Source organism: Nilaparvata lugens, chromosome X, assembly GCF_014356525.2.
Source record: "Nilaparvata lugens isolate BPH chromosome X, ASM1435652v1, whole genome shotgun sequence".
Taxonomy (NCBI): Eukaryota; Metazoa; Arthropoda; class Insecta; order Hemiptera; family Delphacidae; genus Nilaparvata; species Nilaparvata lugens.
Genome location: NC_052518.1, coordinates 11,401,399 through 11,423,312, shown reverse-complemented (window position 1 = coordinate 11,423,312; position 21,914 = coordinate 11,401,399). Strand labels below are relative to the sequence as shown.

At 34.2% G+C, this 21,914-nt stretch overlaps 1 protein-coding gene across 1 annotated transcript in view; it reads right to left on the bottom strand.

Moving 5' to 3' along the window:
- Nucleotides 1-6,127: 6,127 nt before the first annotated feature.
- The window catches only part of LOC111046095 (protein strawberry notch), a 41,296-nt gene continuing 25,509 nt past the window's right edge, over nucleotides 6,128-21,914 (bottom strand). The window contains exons 15-21 of the mRNA XM_039442400.1: nucleotides 21,705-21,876; nucleotides 19,863-20,087; nucleotides 18,240-18,427; nucleotides 17,263-17,397; nucleotides 12,995-13,116; nucleotides 11,201-11,394; nucleotides 6,128-9,766 (exon numbers count right to left, since the gene is read on the bottom strand). Of these exons, the coding sequence (XP_039298334.1) occupies nucleotides 9,675-9,766; nucleotides 11,201-11,394; nucleotides 12,995-13,116; nucleotides 17,263-17,397; nucleotides 18,240-18,427; nucleotides 19,863-20,087; nucleotides 21,705-21,876 (1,128 nt within the window). The 3' untranslated portion in view covers nucleotides 6,128-9,674. The remainder of the gene's footprint in view (nucleotides 9,767-11,200; nucleotides 11,395-12,994; nucleotides 13,117-17,262; nucleotides 17,398-18,239; nucleotides 18,428-19,862; nucleotides 20,088-21,704; nucleotides 21,877-21,914) is intronic.

Sequence of the window (21,914 nt, the reverse complement as noted above, 5' to 3'; positions counted from 1 at the left end):
GCTGTGTGGTGTGTGCTGTGGTGGCACTGTGCTGTCGTTGTCCTTGGTTATAATATCTACTTAATAATTAGCGCGTTGTGCTTCGTTGCACCTCTGCTCACTATAGCAGCCACAGCAGTCACTGTTACCAACTTCATTTTGATTATGCTGCACTGGTGCTCCATATAACCTACTAACTATTTTGCGTTGTCATGCTGCAAATCTGGAGTACGCAAAGTACTCACTTTGCGCACTAGTGCGGAAAAGTGATTCTTTGCAGCCTGCAATCAGTGCACAAATGGTCACTTTTCAGGGTATCTGTAGGAAAACAATATTTCCTATTTAAGGTTTTAAGTTTCACAGCCTCACTCATACATTGACTCATTCTGCATGTTTTACAGTTGAGAATGAAGACGACTAAAGAATAGGAGATGGTGGAAAATATAGCAATTACTGGTGCAAAATTCATCCACTAATACATATTTTAATAGTCGAGTCAAATGGTCGTTTTTCAGGAAACTGCCACAAAAAAACTTTTCTTGTCGGTTTCATATGTATTTTGGGGCGCTGAATTCGAATCTGAAATTTGCTGACACGTCAGGGGGCGGCTTCACCCCTAAAAACCCTCAACATTTGTTACTTTTTCAATTTTTCTATTTTATTTCGAAAAATGCATTCTTTACTAAATTAAAGACAATAAAATTTCCAATATATTGAGTGGTCGCGCCAGAATCTGCGATTTCTGGTTTTTGAACTACAAATTTTAAAAAAGTGTTATTTTTGAAAATTCTGGAAACTCAGTACTTTCACTCTATACAACTTATACAATTTGGAGTTGGAGTAATGATGAAAAATCACATATCATGTGAAAATAAAATTAATTCTGAACAAGAATCCTCAGAAATTTTGAATTATAGTAAGGGAGGGAGGGAGTTACTAGCGAAAATAGAAAACCGTGTCCTACAGCAAAAATACAAAATTTCTTTTGTACCGTAATAACTTTCAAGGCCTTCCTTGTAGAGTCATCCTCATCCCACCAAAAGTAATGTGCCAGCCGCCAGGTGGTAAGAAGGAGAAAGACTCAAAATCTAATTGTATAGCTTTCTCACCAAACAATAGTGGACGACCCCATAGAGCATTTTTCTTTGAATTTAAAATTAAAAATAATGATAGGTGCACTGATACAAACACACAAATCAAATCAAATTTTATTCTCACAATTTACAAATAATACAGTACAGTTACAGTACATTTATATATACCCTTACGTTATGAGAGACTCACATGTAGGCTACATTGTAGGGTTAAGCCTGTGTTTGTGAGGGCCTGGCGTAATTCGCTGAATTTAAAATCGATAAACTAAATTATGAAAATTGATGTTATATTAAACTAAATTGAGAAAAATACAGATTAAAAAAAATGATATGAGTAAATGTTGATATTATAGGAAGAAATCAAATAATTGGCTGCAGAAACAGCCATTTATAATTAATGACTGAAAGTTAGTAAAACTAAAAGGTGGATAAACTATAGCAATGCAATTAAATACCAAGTTATAAAGAATTTTTAAAACTTAAAATGAAAGATGTTGATGTCGATGGACAATCCAATCAAAAACATGTAATACTATAACATTAAACTACACTGGCTACAAAAAAATAATAATAAGCACTATGGGACTTGGATTTCGAAGGACCACAGACAAGATCACCAAGTTCCACATTCCCTACCTATATACAGAGAGAGGAACGCGTTCAGACTCCTCTTGGTCACTTATAATTAACCACTTCTCAACAAGTCGCTTATACTGGCCTGATCTGTAATTTTGAAAAGATTTAAGATAGTCAGGTATGTTTCTAAGTATTATGTGTTGTGACAGGTACTGAATATTAGTTGTTTAATAGGTTTTATTTAATCTTGGAGACTGTATATTGTTTATATGTGATGCTCTGGTGGGGTATCTATGATCTATTGTATTGTTAAAAATTTGGTTATGGTGAGAGTGCATGTAAATTAAGGCAGATCTCACAAATAGCTGCCTTACATTGAACACTTTAAAGTCCTCATATAGTTCTTTAGTGTGACATCTGGGACCTCTCTGCAATGCGACCCTCAAGATAGAATTTTGAGAAACTTTTAAAGGCTCTCAAGAACAGTTTTATAGCATCCCCTCACGCAATTATTCCCCACTGCAACATTGATTGTACATATGCAAAATAGACATTCCTAAGCTCCTGTACATTAAGTATATTCTTAAGCCCATGAAACAGAAATATTGCTTAGCGAATTTTGCTTTTAATGTATGAAATGTGAGAGGACCATTTCATTCTGTCATCAAATATTACCCCAAGATATTTATATGTGCCTACTTTTTCAATAGATGGACAGTTGCAAAAACCCCCCTGTTGAATATTGCAACAATGTAATACAATACTATTTGAGCCATAATCTGTCCTATTCCTCAATTTTAAGTCCATAAACTTTGTTTTATTAACATTAAGGGTCATTATATTTTTATCGAACCAATCTTTTAGTTTCTCAAGGTCACGAGCCTTATTGTAAACCTCTTCAACATTTCTACCAGACAGCAACAATGCAGTATCGTCAGCAAAAATATACAGGCTAGCTTGTAATCTTACTCTCGACAGATCATTTATGTACAACAAAAATAGGAGAGGCCCCAATGTGCTTCCTTGAACTACTCCATACCTGATTGTTTCCAGGCTACTATGCACATCATCAATTTGGATAAACTGTTTCCTATTGCTCAGGTATGACTTGAACCAATCATGAGACTCACCGCAAATTTCATATGAATACAACTTCCTAAGCAATATTGTCCTATCAACTGTGTAAAATGCCTTAGCAAGGTCCATGAAAATTAGTAAGCTTCGCTGGTCATTCAAAGTTCATATTGATCTCCTCATTCAACCTAAAAAAGGCATCCGACACATTCCTATCCGTTCTAAACCCAAACTGTCTATCTGACAAAATTGCCTCCTCCATTAAGAATTTGGTAAGCTGGTTTTTGACTATTTTTCCAATATTTTTGAAAATACACTGAGCAAAGAGATTGGTCTGAAGTTGCCCAATTCAGATTTATTACCTCCCTTGTATAGTGGGAAAACCTTAGCCACTTTAAAAACATTAGGAAAAACACCAGTACTAAGACTTAAATTGAAAATGTGTCTCAAGGGAACAATGAATAGACTAATATTATTCTTCAGGAAATTAGCTGATATATTATCATGTCCTGGAGCTGATCCACCCCTCAATTCATTTGCAATCTGTGTTATATCGTCATCGGTTACAGGCTGTAGGATGAATTGAGAATTACATACATAGTTCTGATCAAAATCATCTATTGGATCGTCTATTCTTTCTCTGATTTTATCTGCCAGAACACCTCCAATTGAAGAAAAATATTTATTAAATTTATCAGCAACTGCCTCTCTTATGTCTGTTGTTCCGCTAATATCTAAATCATTCGAGAAACCTTCAAAAGGAAACGAATCTTTTGTATTTCTCCTGCCTGCTATTTCATTAACTGTTTGCCAGAAAAATTTCGGATCATTCTTACTTTCATTTATCCTACTTCGGTAATAATCTTTTTTGGCTGTCCTTATCAAAGTATGTAACTCATTCCTAAAGTCCTTACATTTTTTTGCAACATCAGTAGGTTGCCTTCTTAACTGTTTTCCTAATTTATCTCTCTCTCTTATCAAACAAACCAAATCTTGAGTTATCCAAGGCTTGAGTCGCTTACTTTTCGCATTAGGCTTTTTTAATATTTTTTTCGAATTATCTATGGCGTTCGCAATATCAAAAAAGCTACTCGTGGACTGATTAACATCATGAACATTAGTTACACTCTCCCAACTTTGCCTTTCCAATTCAGCTTTTAAACATTGTTTATTAATGAAAAAATTTACCTTGTCCTGAATTAACTTTGTCTGCTCATTTGTGATAATCTCAATTGCAATTCCGAAATGGTCAGTTATATCAACCTGGAGAATACCGGTATGGATAGGCCTAAAGCCATTACTTGACTGTTTGATAAATACGGTATGTGATCAAGACACGTGCTACTACCTGTGATTGTGGATACTCAAGTGGGCTTATCAATGCAGGACATAAATCCAGCATCATACAATGTGTCAAGGTAGAGTTCTGATTTGGCATCCCTCTGTAATATGTCTATATTTATATCTCCTATAAAAATGATGGACTTAGATGTATTATTCAGTTGAGCAAAATAAAGTTTCAGTTCGTCAATAAATGTATGATTCATGAGTTCTATAGGCCGCGATTATATTATAAGAATTTATTGTGGTATTTAAAATTCAAATCAATTGCTATCACTCCTCCTATTTCTACATCACGGCCTACCGCCGCAAGAGACTTCTTCGCATAAATAAGAACACCATCATTTCGGTTGACCTTCTTATGTGTCCTTATCACATCATAACCATCCAAGTTTTGTCCTATATCATCCTCACTTAGCCAAGTTTCTGTTAAAATTATAAGATCGAAACTCTCTTTTAAGCTACTCATTCCTACCATTAAATCATCAAAATTATTGTTGTAGCTTCTAATATTAACATGAAAAATCCTTAGATTGTCATCACCACCTTGAAAAAAATTATTGAAACTAGAGAAACTATCATATTCCTGACAAACAACATTATTAAGATTATCTAGTTCTCTTTCGTTCCTAATCATAAGTGTACTACTCCTATCTGTATAATAGATAACAAAATTAATATAACTATATGAATAATGTAAACCTACTTAAAAAAATATATATATGAAATTTAATAAACAACAAGAGAAACAAAACAAAATAGAAGCAACTAAGCTGTGCTGCCCTATGAAATAATACCGTTTACAGCACATTTAGAAAAGAATTAAACGCTTGTTTACGAGCTCGGTTCAGAAGGCTCCTATCTCACTTTCACTGTTTCAAAATATAATATATACTTTCAATCGAAACTATAAGAAGCGATTGTTTCGCTCGGCTGCTGCCGCCAGACTGCCACAATTCAACATAATAGAGAAAGTCAATCAATAAATATCTTGGTGTAATGGTAGATCAACACTTGAAACATATCGAGATCTTTGCTCTAAATTGAAATATTGGATGAGCGTATTTTAAAGACTAAATAGCCCTGCAATGTTACGGAGGGGCAAAAAGAAAAAACCCAAGAGACCAGAGATGGGTGACTCCAGGCACAAATGTGGGTCAAGAGGCTGAGTCGAGGGTGGCCGGGCGCCCTGGAGGCAGTTTGGCGTCCCATTCATCAGCGAAAGTACCTTCAAAGAAGGCTCGGAGTGGAACTCACGTAGGTCACGAGGACCAAATGAGTCTGAAGAGACTGCCTAGCATATCACACTGGATTGCGACAAGCAACCTGAAGAGACTGCCTAGCATATCACACTGGATTGCGACAAGCAACCAGGTGATGAATGGGATGTTAACATAGGGAAAACTACTGGTTCTTGTAAAGGACACAGATACTGGTTTGCCTAACATACTACTTGGGAACACAATAAGATTCGGTTGACGTGTGGGGTTCTTTGAACCTTTGGATCCTTGAATCCGTCAGTTCAAATAATAATAATTATAATAAAAAGGCTAAATAAAATTAAATATAATGAAGTCATTAGAAAAATATATTTTGCTTATGCACATTCCCTTTTCCAATATGCTATTGAAGTTTGGGGAGCAACCTTTAACATTCATTATAAAAGACTTTTCAACTTATCAAAGTATATCATAAGAGCGGCACTAGGTAGACCTAGACTATTACCCTAAAGTTCTGATATTCAATTAATTAAAAGTCCTCCCTTCAAGAGACAAACTTATGCAAGAAATATATTTTTTTTCAACAGAAATAAAAATATATTGACAATTCGAACAATACTATATAATAATCGTCATAAGCCTCAAATATCTACAATATAAATAGGACAGATCTATCAATCAACCGCCATCAAATTTTCTATTGCATTAATTTCCTTATCAATAAATTACCTACCGATTTCATGAAAAGAAACAAACTTCAAAATTTGGTATAGTTGTAGAATTTTTATTCTTCACAAGTAACATTATGTCAAAGGAATTGGGTAATTGAAAAAAAAGACAAAATAGTTTGAAAATCATCGATACATGGTTCTTTATTGACTAACATCAAACGAGAATTATCACATCACTCTGACTGAATATTTTGCCAGTAACTGAATGTTTTTCTTTGTATTTTAATGGAAACGTATTGAAATTATACTTATATAATTGACAGTAAATCATAACACAGTAATGAAATTTCCCAATATTTCAATGATCAATAAATTTTACTTTATAAGTATTAATGCAGGAACAAATTTTCTCACAAAAAATATTTAAAACTAGGTTACAGTATCGCATTATTATAATAATGCATTATCTATAATACGCATTGTATTTGTGTACTAGTATATAATTATGTAGAAGCTCACTCTCTCTCTCTCTCTCTCTCTCACACACAAACAAACATGCAATCACAAAACACAAATTAAAACAGTAAAAAGTTAAAATAATCATTGAGGGTATAGCATAAGCAATATAATCAATAACGTAAAACATATTTAAATCACGCAATTTTTTTTCTTTGATATTGCATTGACATCCCACTCAAGAAATGAACTGTCATATCAAATATTACAGAAGTTGAAATAACATTGATTGGAATTATCATCAGAGGGATGTTTAAACATGTTGTTCTTTCCCGATCATATTATATGATTTGTGATTTTATCCACAGAAAATAAATAAATAATTGATTGTATTTTTAGAGAAATTGGACTATTGAAACTGGTTTAAAACTGTTAAAATTATTTTAATTTTAAAATTAAAATAAAATTATTATTGAAATTAGAATAAAATTATTGAAATTAAAATAAAATTATTAAAATTGAAATAAAATTATTAAAATTGAAATAAAATCATTAAAAAGGGGTTTTGAAGGTAAAAAGCTAGAAAAAACTGGTGCCTTGCAAGACATATATTACGATAGAGAAAGCAAGAATAAACGAGTAATTCTCAACACCTGATATTCACACACATATTCCACACTTCAATTCACACATTCACACCTATGCTTATCAGATTATCATCAAATCAAATTTGGTACAATCACGTTATTTCCCTTTCATTATTTACGTTATTTCCAAAACTTGAATGAATTTTCATAGGAAATACACAAAAAAATGGAATAAATGAGTAGAGTTGAATTGTGCATCCACATGATCACGATAGTAAACTTATATACACAAGATTGAAAACAATACATTACAATCGTCAATTGATAATAAATTCAATGTTTGACATCCAAAAACAAACATATTAAAATCAGTAAAAATTTGTTTGTGCATTTCAAAAACCATGAAAATAATTAAAACGTGGACGATAATTTTTTTTTAAATGTTTAAATAGTTAAAATTTGAACGATAAAATAATAATTGTAAGTGCTCCTTAACCCAACAAATTCACAAAGAAACCCCATAAAAGATCAGCCACTTCATATAGCATGTTATGTTTTTCACCCAGCATTCCAAATATTACAAAAATTGTAATTTTCAACCTTTTTTATAAGCTGTTATCAAGATAGAGTGTAGATCTATAATAACTGATACTCTCACACCATAATATGAATGAATACATCATCTCAATCTCGATATAAGTTTGTTAATATTGTGGGATAGAATAAACAATATGAAGTATACTACATTAGCCTGAACCTATAGCTTAGGGTGCCGCTTTGCATGTTAAATTTTACGGCGGCCTTATTCATCACTCAATCCAACACTCACTTCCAATCTATGCTTGTCTAAATTCAGTAATGAAACGTTGTAGTAAATTTAGTTGAAGCTCCTCTTTCGAATTGGTTTTGAAGAATCAGAAACATTACAGTAATAGAAATCACCATTTGCAGTGGTGTGTGCATGAACATTTAGTAAACCTACTTTCTAAACTATAAACAAAAACTTTCGCTACATCTTAATATACATAATATAAAAAACTATGATAATGAATACAAAAAAAGAAATTTGAGATATACTCGATTATCATTTTTACGGATTGGTTTTGGAGAACGATTATGCACTTCTGCAGTTCTACATGAACATTTCGTCGAAAACGACCTTATAAATCATAAACTTCTAATAAATCTTTAAAATCTATTATAAATGGATAATTATTTATGAATAAGTTTTGAAGAACGATGATACACTTCAAAACAGTTTCATTTGAAAGGCTACATTAAGTGGTGTCCCATATAAAAATCAAACCCAATGATCAGTCTTCTATCGAAATTGTATCTTGATGCGAATACTGCTTTATAAATGTAATTTAACTACTCAAGTGCCGAAAATTAACAATGAGAAAGTTTTCAAGTTGATGAAATTCTGGTGTTTTCGTATTGATCTTATGGTGATACAAGATAAAAATGAATTTAATCAACGTGAAATTGTAATATTGAACAAAATAGTTATTTTTATCATAATAAACAAATACAAGCAAGACCCAAGGAAGCGTGATTCAAAATTTGGTGTTTATTCCAAGTATTAACGCATATTTTCATAGATTGAGGAACAATAATTCAAGAGCGGATGATACTTATAATAAATACACGCCTGAATTGTATACTTTTAGTAATATGGGACACCTTTGCCTATTAAAAATTATTTTAAAATTTACTCATTAAGAGAAAAAAGCAATGATAATTCTTTCTTATTCTACAGTATACGTTGAAAGTAAATAATAATACACTTTCTTCCATGAAAATTAACAAAATTGCAGGAACACTTTTTCGAAATGATTGAAAAGTATCAAGACGATAATAACATCTTATAACCAACAGACGCGGCTAACATAAACTAGTCGCGTACTTAAGAGTATGCCAGTAATTTTATGTCCTTGCAATTAATACATCTGCAAGAGTACTTTGAACATAGTAACTTTGGTGCTATATATCAATTCACAAAAGAACACTTTTTGAAAACCAATAAGATATATCCAGAATTATTTGTGTTTCTTAAGGATTGGATCGCAAAACATAAGTCACAATAGTGAATATTAAACTACACATACAATGAATAACTACTAGAAAATAACCATTATTCAGGGCATCTTCCAAGTAAAATTATAGTGGAGTACTGTCCATACAATGATAAACACTATATATATATAAAATGATATAGATAGGTATGAATATTCTCTAGAATCATCACTAAATTTTTGTCAAAAGGACTAATTAGGTTTACATAGTGCGATATGTACATTGAGTGAACATAACACACTAATTTCCTATTTGAAGGGAACACCAAGAAAATGGATTTATTAATCTGGGCATGGCAGCAATTCAATGTAAAATGGAAAAATATTGAATATAAAGATAGCTGCAGTTTGCAGACTTGTTTACAAGTTTTCAGTGATTCGGAATTGAAGAATCGCAACACCGTGCTAACAAAATATTATTCAAATTTCACTAACATAATTGATCTGATCTTCGATGATAATTTGGGAGATTTGAAAACATATAAAGCAATTTGTTATAAGTATTAACACATAAAAAATAGATTATAAAAAAGAAGAAGCGGTAGAAAGGAATAACGTATGAGGTCAAGAAATCCAATGACTGATAAACTGGATACCTCAATTACTCAGTAAATGACTCTTCGTTTGTTTTTTCAGCATCACTAGCAAGAGCCTCCCTCAGCAACTCAACACATGTTTTAGGAATGAGAGTACCTGTAACACAAATAATAATAACACATAAATACGATCAGTGGTTTGTAAATTATTAAGAAAAACAATGTTCATGAATAAAACAGAGAATCTAGTAGTAAAATATATGATGAGCATGTAAACGAGATTATTCATATTAAGAAAAAAACTAGTGAAGAATAAGTTTCTAAAACTATAAGCTAGTAACTGTAAATTTCAATCTTTGAAATTCTAATTTCTTCGAAGTTTGGCTCCAAAATAGCTTGACAAAACCGACAGTCGGTTTCACAAAGTTTTCAACCACTGTTTCAAACTTCAACACAGATAACACCTAGATTGGAGGCCGAGAAATTTACCAAAAACCATTTAATGTTGATTATTAGTGAAAATGAACTTCCACTTGTTAATTCAAAACTTTTGCGTAGATAATGAACGCTTCGATTGAATAGTGTGATCAAGTCTGCCTACCAAACTAATTAAAAATAGTGATGGAATTTCGCTATGTCAATATTCAATATGTTGAATATTAAAATATTAGTAATAGTTGAGATAAAAATGCTAGAGGTGTGTATATCAATAGTAAGATTCACTGTCAACGTAGGTACCATAAGTAGCTCAATGCTGACATTTCAAGGTGCGTACAGATATACGCGCCATGAACCTGCTCCGATCATGTACGTTACGCGAGACGGGTACACGAGAGGTTCGCAATATGATTGCGCGCTGGTCTTATTGTTGACTTCAATAGGTTTTGGGCAATAGCCTGTTTTTTTATTTTTAGACAATTGTATTGTTTGCTCTATCCAATAAAAGATAAATAAATACGCTACAACAATAAACTAACCTCACAAAAATGTGAAATGTTCAACCCAAATCGGGTGACAAAACTAAATAAAATATTCTGACCAGGATTGCGGGGTAGCATAAATTGCTAATAATTGATAAATTGATAATAAATAATAATTGTTCATTACATTTATGTTAGTTTTTTATTACAAAAGGTTATGTCTGTCAATGTTTCAAAAGGTGAAGGCTTGGTTGGGAGTTCGGCTTTTTTCTATTAAATGTTGATATACTGGTAACATATTTTTATAATTTTATATTGAAGTTGCTTTCCATGACGAAACACTATATAATAACTTTGTTGTAGTTCAAACACTTGTTTCTTATAAGAAACACAGTGTCTGAACTACAACAAATTTTATATTATTTAATTTCTTTGATTAATTAATTTTGATAATTTCATATTTGAACACAGATATCTGAACTGATCCAACGTTAACCGCGCATGTGCAACTATTGGTTAGTTCACCCTTGCGAACTTGCCAAGCTTGCGCTCTGTTCGTGCGATCTGCGATCATCTTGCGAACTGCTCGCGTAATGTTCGTTTGCGGAGCAGAGCGTAAGACTGAACGCACCTTTAGAGTAAATCTCACTAGTGTTGAATAAAACACTCACCAACAATCTTTATACCGGCTCCTGTCCTGAGGCGAACCACTTGCATCTTTGAATTGTGACCGGTTTTCTGCGCAAGCACATTCTCAACTCTTGCCCACACACTGAGAACTGAGCCAGAGAGAACATTGTAGGTGCGCCTTCTCAGTCCAACTTCACAATCCAGGCCCAGTGAAACATTTTTGCAATTGCCTCGCCTGCAAAGAATTCAAATTAGATTAAAAAGAAGAATTCATATTTATTCATTCAATATTCTACAACATTATTGGACTTTCTGTTGATGGAATCGATTAAGGCTATTCGGTACACTTTTTTTATTATTTAAATTGGATAATCTTTTTCAATATAATTGTTAAGATCATTATGAGAGTGAGAAAAGTGGCAACTGAAATTTTGAAGTCGTCTAATAAGCGAGTTATGGGTTGTTGAAGTGCTAACTTTCCAGATCATAAACGGTTTCGAAAATATTATTGGAACTTCTCTTAAAAATTAAAAAAAAAGTTAACATTTTTTGTAAATTGGATAACTTGTTTATCTTGGTATTAATCGCGAAAAAACGCATCTTAGAACAAAGCCAATGATATACTGAATGTATAAAAAAAAACTCAAATGGAGAATTCGAAACCCTAAGGGCCACATGAGGAGTTTTTTAGACGGCACGGCACGACAGGACAGGAAGCTTTCCGAATGGCTGATTGGGTTCGCGTATCGAGTTAGCTTCCTGTCCTGTCGTGCCAACTGAAAAACGCCTCGTATGGCTTGGCCCTAAGAATATGTATGATTGATTCATTTCCAGCCAAGTAGAATAAGTCACACATTTTAAGGAGTGGAAATATGAATACTTTAACACCATAGCGCAACTCAAAACGTGGGATGAATCAGTCCCAAAATTGAAAAAAACACATTTATGGATGTGACAAAAACAAAACTGTTTTTTCCTTCAGTTACCTTGGAAAGTGGCCATTCCTGCACTGATTACAGAACGCAAAGAATCACTTTTCCGCTCTAGTGCGGGAAAATGTTTTTCTGCACTCCAGATTTGCAACATGGCAACGCAAAATAGTTGGTGGGTTATATGGAGGATTAGTGCACGAAAACAAAAATTAAGTTGGTAACAATGACTGTAGTATACCTCACTGCACGTTATAATAATATCAAGGACACCGAGTTCGAGGACAGCACAGTGCCACCCACACAGCACACAGCCGCCTTCGTTCATTTACTACTACATTATTCTATTTTATTTATTAATAATAAAATTACACAGAAAAACATTTGATGCATTTCAGGCAATTTTACCAATAATTACCCACTTTTCATATTCAATGGTAACTGTAGGAAAAATTAAATGTGAAATACGTGCGCAAAGTTCCTCTGCTGCACTCAAGAAACCATTCCGCTTAAACGTTTCTTTCGGTGCAGCAAACTGTCACTTTGCGCACTAGTTGCACAAATAACTATTTCAATTATGGAAAAATTCCGCAAAATCAATTCTCATTCAACAAATTTTATCAGTGCTACAATTTATAAAAAATGAAATACTGGTACCAATAAACAACATAGTTTGTCTTCTCAAGAGTTTGACAATGTACGACTCATTTCCTACCAAACAGAAAACAGTACACAGTTTTATAAGTAATAAAAACAGAATACAGCACTAATTATATAAGGTAGTGAAAACATAAACACAGTAACTCAAAACGTTGAATGACCACTGGAATAACTTGATATTCTTTTCTTGAATGAAAACTGCACTTTTGAATGATATTAAATTTAATTTTGGTAGAAATAGCTTACCAATAAGCATGTGAGCAGGTAGTCTCAGAAGAAGTATACTGCTGTCGCCAATGACTTTCAGCATCCTCCGATGAGACACTCTTGTATTTCTTTTCCAGCTCACCAAGAGTCTCCTGTCGCAGCTGTAAAAAAATTATCAAAATTACAATGATATATTCTAGTGTATGAGGTAATTTCACTTGATATTTTTTAGTGATTGTGGTGATGCAACCATAGCAACCGTTATTTATTCAATTCGTTGATTCCTCTTATTCAACCATTCATGTTAAGTTCTGGTTTATTAAGGTCCTTTGCACACTGGGCCATCATGGAAGCGCCACCATCAAAATTTGATAGCATTGCACACTACAGCCACCACCACGCAGCCACCACTTGACTCTTCACTCCAGTTCACTATTTCACTCATGATCAGTTGAAGAATGGACGTGGAAGAAGCATATCCACGATGCTTCTTCGCATATGTTGGCATATGTTGTGCTGCGTGCACGAAATCGTCACAGAAATCGCAAATTTTGGATTCATCCGTTTTTACGTGACAGGAGTGCAAACGGAACATTTTTCATCCATAATCAAGACTTAAGAAACAATCACGATAAGTTATAATTTACCAGCTCCCTCCAAGAATTTTTCTCCACATCCCGGTCTGCATATAATTTTGAACACATGTTCCATACAGCTGGTCTGCTTTCAACTTCAAGAATGAAACTTTCTGTATCAAATTGTTCACTATTTATTACGACGACTTCAACAGACAACTGTACTGAACTTGGTTTGCATTGAAACTGAACTGGGGGTGATTTTAGGCCCTTTGCACACTAGGCCACCATGGAAGCGCTTCCACGGAAGCGCCACCACGTGATAGCATTGTCTCTTATCTGTCACTGCACACTAGAGCCACCAGCCACCAGCCGAGCTTCCAGGAATGTGGTGGCTCGAGCCGCCGATTTTGTGTCGCCACCGGACTGTCGCGCCACCACGTCATACCATTGAGTATTATCTGTCATTGCACACTAGAGCCACCAGCTATCAGCAACCAGAAGATAATCTCCAGTTCAGTTTCAATTCAAATCAAGTTCGGTATAGTTGTCTGTTGAAGTCGTCGTAATGAATAGTGAACAATTTGATACAGAAAGTGAAATGAAATGAAATTTATTGATTCCTTTCACAAAAAACAAAACAAATTACAATTTAAAAAAGTAGGAACTAAGTTGACCACTCTAACCAGTATTCGTGGTCAACTTACAAAAAAAAAAAAAAAATAATAATCATCATTACTAAAAAATTACATAATGATTATAACTTGATTTAAAATTATACAAAAATAAAATCCATTGATTTTTGAGTCCAGCATCAATTAAAAATCTCTAGAGCCACCAGCCACCAGCCGAGCTTCCAGGAATGTGGTGGCTCGAGCCACCGATTTTGTGTCGCCACCAGACTGTCGCGCCACCACGTCATACCATTGAGTATTATCTGTCATTGCACACTAGAGCCACCAGCTATCAGCAACCAGAAAATAATCTCCTAATCTCCAGTTCAGTTTCAATTCAAATAAAGTTCGGTATAGTTGTCTGTTGAAGTCGTCGTAATGAATAAGGAAAAAATTTGATACAGAAAGTTGAAAGCAGACCAGCTATATGGAACATGTCTTCAAAATTATAGGCAGACCGGGATGTGAAGAAAAATTCTTGGAGGGAGCTGGTAAATCTGCAAAATTAATTTGGTAAGTCATATAACAACTTTTCTTGAGCATTATTCATTATATTATTCAACATAATATGCCAATAGTCGTGCTTCTTCCACGTCCATTCTTCAACTGATCATGAGTTAACTAGTGAACTGGAGTGATGAGTCAAATGGTGGCTGCGTGGTGGTGGCTGTAGTGTGCAATGCTATCAAATTTTTATGGTGGCGCTTCCATGGTGGCCCAGTGTGCAAAGGGCCTTATGGTGGTTGGTAGCTGGTGGCTCTAGTGTGCAATGACAGATAATACTCAATGGTATGACGTGGTGGCGCGACAGTCTGGTGGCGACACAAAATCGGCGGCTCGAGCCACCACATTCCTGGAAGCTCGGCTGGTAGCTGGTAGCCTACATTTCTGAAAAGGTCTCTCATTCTATTACAGTGACACATTTGATCAATTAATAATATTTTATAAAGAGTGGAATTTTTCGGTAAATCATAAGAGACCGAAAGTAAAAAGGACGTTGGAACCAATTACTTAATGAAACGAACTTAAATATTTGATAATAATATTGTGTACTAATTTTTTTTTGTGGAATGATTAAATAAAGGCCATTTATTATTATTAATGATAATAATACTTCAACATAAATACTAGCTATTAATTTCTGAGATAATCATCAATATTTGCTATGGCCCGGTTGCACAACAGCCGGTTAAATTTTAACTGTGATCAATTTCACGAGAACCAATCAGAGAAGGGGTTTTTGAAAAGACGGCTTCTCTGGTTGGCTCTCGTGGAATTAATCACGGTTAAGATTTAACCAGCTGTTGTGCAACTGGCACTAAGCATGTGATTTGCTCTGAGTTGAACAGACATGATTCATAGTACCACTAATCAACTTCGTTGTAGTGAAGTAGTCAATTATCAAAAGACGAGTAAAATAATATTAATAAATAACGTGATTCACGAGGCCAATATTGCAATAATAGTTTCAACACATGGAGTAATAATTGCTACAGTTTCATTGAATATAATTATTCTTGTTTTGTAGAAATTTCGGTTAGCAATGAAAGTTATTTGCCCCAGTAAAGTCGTTTGAAATTAATCAAGACAACCCTAATTTCTAGAATATTTTATTTCTCAAGAATCAGACTAATATGCATAGTCTGCTTGCATCAGAATTCAGAACAACATGCATTATACTTCCAGCTTTGAACAAAACAAACATGGAAAAGAAAAACTTTTTAATTTGATGACGTGGCGTAGTTTGGACAGTACTGTCCACTCTACCACTTAACATGCATATGAAAAGTATGATTTTAAGACTGTTAGACATGACTGATTTTATGATTTTAAGACATGACTGTCAGAGTCATGTAGCTTTGCCTGTCGGCGAAGGGTCACTAGAATATATTCCTACCCGTTCAAAAACATCGAACATTCTTGAAAATGTATCTTTCCATAAGCAACAGATGCTCATTTGTATCTTCTCAAAAGCAACGTTCTGTATACACAACCTATCAGCTGACATTCGTTCAAAATAATATGCTCTTTCTATTGTTGGTGATACGTTGCAACTCTTTCATTCATGAAGAATCTCTGTGTCTAGCGAGCATCCTTCAAGGAAGCTCTGTAGGGAGCTTCCTCTATCAAGGGTCTCTGAAGCTGATGTTTTTCAAAGCCGTAACTATTACCCCGCGAACCATACCTTGCATATATGCCACGGAGACAAAGTTACGGGACGCGCACTGTAGATGATGAAAGCGTTTATACTCTATTTTTGTGTACATTTAGGCTTAACTCACACTTACGTGACTCAGGTCGAGAAGAGACACGACTCTAGTCGAGAGAATGCGTTTTCAAATGGTGACGTCGCGGAGACTAGAATCGACTGGTCTGAGTGTCACCATTTGGAAACACATGCTCTCGACTAGAGTCGAGTCTCTTCTCGACCCGAGTCGCGTAAGTGTGAGGTGAGCCTTAAAGTATCTTAGGCTTGCGACTAACGACAGGACAAGTCTGTCGGAACATGTGTTAACGGATATGTCTTCGAACGAAAAACATCTGTTTGATAGCAGCTTTTAACATAAAATTAACAACCAGTTACAATAAACCACTAGAAAATTACAAATTATCATGATACAAGAATAATTCAACCTTGAATACAGCAGCGAAGAAAAATAAACGAAACAAAAAGACACAAAAACCTAACTTCTAAAAATGTCGTTCACCTTTCGCAGATGACACAACTTGTATGAACATACATTTTTATTTACACAAGTTCGACATACTTGTCCCATCGTTAGTGGCCGGCCTAAATAAACAGATATGGTGATGCCGGCATAAATAGAGAAACAGATACGGTGATGCCGTCCTAGATAAAGAGACAGATATAGTGATTTAATTTCAAAGTGTAATATGTTCGCCGAAGTGGAATGAATTTCCATTACAAACAAAATTCTAACTCGTTTAAATGAATCATTCACATAAATAAACATTTTTTATGATGTACATAAACGAATAACGATTTGAATGATACAGTTATGTGGATGAATAATTTAAATGAAATAGAATGAATTACCTGTAGTCCAGTATTAGGCCGGTAGACAGTGAAAAGCGTATCTTTTTTGATGCCATCGCCACCCTTCTTGCCACTCTTATTAGCATTATCCATACTGGCCACAGCTAGGATAGCTGTCTGCTTACCGTTCCTTATCTAAAAAATCCAATTATATATTATGAAAAAATACTCACAACAGTGAAACATGGAACGGGGAATCAGTCATTACGCAGTTATAACAATACAGTGAAAGCCCGGTTAACTGAAGTAACGAGGGAGATCCATTTCAGTTGAACCGTCATATCATATCAACATGGTGTGTAGGAAAATTAATTCACAAACAAATTCTAATAATAATAAGTATTATTAATTCAAAAAATCTTTATTGACATCAACAACAAAAAATATATATAATCACTTGATAAATTTCCTACAGCAATGGCCTTCAGGCCGTCTGCCACAAAGTTTATAAAAATTTAATAATGGATTGGAAAATGGTATTAATGAGCAACTAACTGAAGTTACTAAAGAACTGTATACATCAAATATTACAGAGATCAATGATATTACATACTTAGTGCCGGTTGCACAAAAGCTGGTTAAATTTCAACCGTGATAAATTCCATGAGAACCAACCAGAGAAGCCGTCTTTTCAAAAACGCCTTCTCTGATTGGTTCTCGTGAAATTAATCATGATTAAAATTCAACAGGTTTTTGTGCAACCGGGCCTCAGAATTATTTATGGAACCGTTTCGGTTAGCCCGGTTTTCTATTAACACGATTTCGGTTAACTGGGGTTCTACTGTATTTAGACTCAATCTTTCTTTAAAAATGTAACTTAATCTAGATTCCAGAAATGAAGATGATTTAGTTGTTCTTGAATATACTAAGCTTCTGCTTAGTAATTAATTTTTGAATAAGCTCTAAATGTGTCTCAGAAACTAAATTACTCCATGAAGAAAAAACATATTTTTTTATTTTACTCAATAATAAATTACCTGATGCGAAAGGTAGAAGCCTTCTTTTTCTCCAGTGAGATCGGACCAGGATTCCATAGCTTCTTCCCAGCTCATTCCCCTCTCAACATGCACAATATGTAGTTCGGTGGTAGCAGATCCAGTTGAATGCTTTCTCAGGAAGGTATACAGCTTCACCCTCTTCACATTCTCGCCAGTTGTTCCCAAATCTGTCAAAAATTTAGATCATTTCTATAAAATAGATATTACAGTTGTTTTATGTGTAATGTGGTATTTTTCCATTCTTAAAAACACAAATAGAAATTGCCAAACACTTTTTATTATGCATTACAAAGCCTGGTTTCGTGGCTTTAGTTATCTATTTATTTGTGGATACAATTATTACAAATTATATAAATATGATCAGGTCTTCAGCTGTCGTTATATCTAAGATGATGTGACTGGTGAAGCCACGAAACCAGGTTATGTAATAAATATATAATAAAATGTGGTTGACAATATTGTGTTTGTCAAAATACAGATTCTAAAGAATCACTATCAAACCGCGTACAAAAGGGTAGTTCTCGATTTATAGGAAACCATGGCGAAATTCACTCCAAACAGAAAACTTAAATTCATTTTAACCATTCAATGAATGGAAAGTAATCATATTACTTAAATGAATGCTGATAGTAAGAGATGAATTTCTCAATGAAACATCACGCAGCAATTATTTAAAATTCTATGTGCCGGTTGCAGCCGGTTAAATTTTAACCGTGATTAATTCCACGAGAACCAATCAGAGAAGCCGTCTTTTCAAAAACTCCTCTGATTGGTTCTCGTGAAATTAATCACGGTTAAAATGTAACCGGCTGTTGTTCAACCGGGCTTTTGAACCACAGATTGATGAATATAAGTAGTCACCTGCGCATTCACATTACAGTGCTGTGTAAGGTCAAGATTGCTTTTGATCAACATTCATTTGGTTCAAGTTTTGAATCAAAAATACTTGAATTCAAGATAACTTGAAGACATTGTTTACATTGTTATAGTGTATTCAAGTTTCTGTTTTTGTTGTTTCAAGTTTTCTTGAAGTCACCATTCTACCTTCCAGTGTGGTTGTAGATTTTTTCAAATTACCGAAAATCACACAGCACCTATATTGTCCCCCCCCTTCAGTGCCCCCTGGATTAGATTGATTAATTTCAAGTTTTATTATGCAGCATAGACAGCTAGTTATGTCTAAGTCTTTACTGTAGTTTTAACTGGATAAAATAATAACTTTTTATCAGTTCTGATACTATTTATCAGTATAGTCACTTGACTGCCTCAAGTTTTAATTAAATAGATTAACATTTTATTAGTTCTGATTCTATTAATCCGTATACTCTCTTAGAACTTGATCATTCCGCCAAGTACAATTTTTAGCAAAACGTAATACACTGAAAAAGGCAGGATTAGTAGTGCCAAACATACAGAAAAATACTACTCATCCTCCAGTAATTTCAGTTAATTATATTTTTGCCAACTTTGATGTATTCTTCTAAGGCTATTTGATAGTTTTTCTTCATTAGAAAGAGGTGATTAGGAGTGAGTGGTTGGATTAGTAAATAATTATCTATTTTTTCTCAACTAGATGCTTCATTTTTATTTTTGTCAACTTACCCAATATTCCAAGATCAAAGCGACCAGACTTCTTCGCTTGCATAATGATGGCCTGTAAGGTGTCAGTGAAGTATTTGAATAGTCGATTCTGCAACTCGACTGGCATTCCCAGGATACGATTCAGGAATTTGCTCATGTTGTTGTAATCTTTATCGAGCATCAGAACTCCTGGCATCGAATCACTGTTGATGATCAGACCGACTCCCACCAAAGCATTGGCAACATCTGCAATAATATTCAAATCAAATTAGGCTGGTTCCTTAATGCATTGAAAATACAAAGATCATCGAAATACGTCGAATTTAATCTTAGTGCCGGTTGCACAAAAGCCGGTTAAATTTTTACCACCTTGGTTAATTCCACGAGAACCACGATTAAAATTTAGCCAGCTTTTGTGAAACCGGCACTTAGTCTACTGCATTTTATTATTATTTATTCCAAAGACACTGAGAACATGAGAGTATGATTTTTTCATTAATACATTTTTTCATTAATCATCTTTAGGTTCGTTTGTTTGATCAGTGCCACTTTAAACGGGACCTAATTTATATCAAGTCTCGTTTTTTATGATTTGGTTCATTGTGAGATTAAAGCCCGGCCCAGACGCTCAAGTTTAGCTTCAGTCTTTTGCTCAAGCAGAAGTCGGAGCATGTAAGTCGTTGCGTATGGACGGTAAAACGGATGGGTCTTCAAGCTTAAGTCGTCAAACTTAAAATGTATCGGCCAGGAATCTTTTTCCATCAAACCGTCCGTCTTTTGCCTATCCACCAAAACCTAAATCGCGTAAAAATGGAGGTAGAGAAATTGTGATTTCAGATTCGGATTCAGCGCCCTCAAATAAATAAAATGCCTCGCGAGTACTTGAAAATAAGCGAGTTTTTTTATCGATTGTATATAACGCTATTTAACCCTTCTTTTCTTTCTTGTATCTCATGATACTCTCAGAATGTGATGTTGATATTATTATTTACTATCATGATACATTAAGATGTACTATATTGTTGATAAGAATACTATCTACAAAATTTTAATCCATTTACAATCACTGTGTCTGGAGATATGACATGTAAACAAAGCCATTTAGCGATTAACAGTAATATTTTTGTCATGATGATGACAAAAATACCCAGTTGAATCAGCAATATAATTATTACTGGATATATGTCAACCGTATACAATTCAGACTCAATGAACCATATCAAGAACTGAGCTTGTGAGCAAAAAAAAAGGAAAACGGACGACATAAGACGGATGCGTGAGGACGCAATTTTACATCCGTCTTTTGCTTGAACCAAACGATCCGTCTTCTGCTTGAGCAAAAGATTGATGGTATATACTCGAGCGTCTGGTCCCGGCTTAAACCGCCAGATGATTCAATTATGTTCAAGCTTTCACTGTGCTAACGACGCATAGTATATCAAGATAAATCTCATTTTGAATGATGGTGAATAATTACTAAACTAAAATAGATATTACATTAGAATATTATAGCACAGTATTCCCTCGAAATGATAAATTGAAAAATATATACATTGTAGGGAATATTCACTATGTATATTTTGTCTCTGCTGCTGTATTTACTTATTTTGTGATTAAAGATTATTTGATTTGATTACTGAGATTGGAAAGTTTTCTCAGTTGAATCACTGGTAATAAAGTTGAATTTTTATTGATTCATACAATAAGTACATCATCAAAATGATAGGGAGAGAGAAAATAAGGTAACCTTGTGCTATTCCTCTCCCAAATTTAGATAAGGTTACACATAGTCCGAAATAGGGTCTACTCAGCAGTTTGATATATATTTTACGAAACTAAATAGGTAATATATTATGTACACACCCTTGAAGAAATCTCCTTTATAATCTCTGGGAGGAGGGACCAAAGGAGCTTCATATCCCATGATGGTTTTCATTGTGGCTTCAAGAGCAGCTCTTCCGTACTTGTTATCAATGTTGAACCTGGACAAATCTCTGGTTTCTGTAGCTCTTCTGTCACCATGCGTCAAAGCTCCCTGTGAACACCATAGCAAATTAAGAACCAGCTTTACAT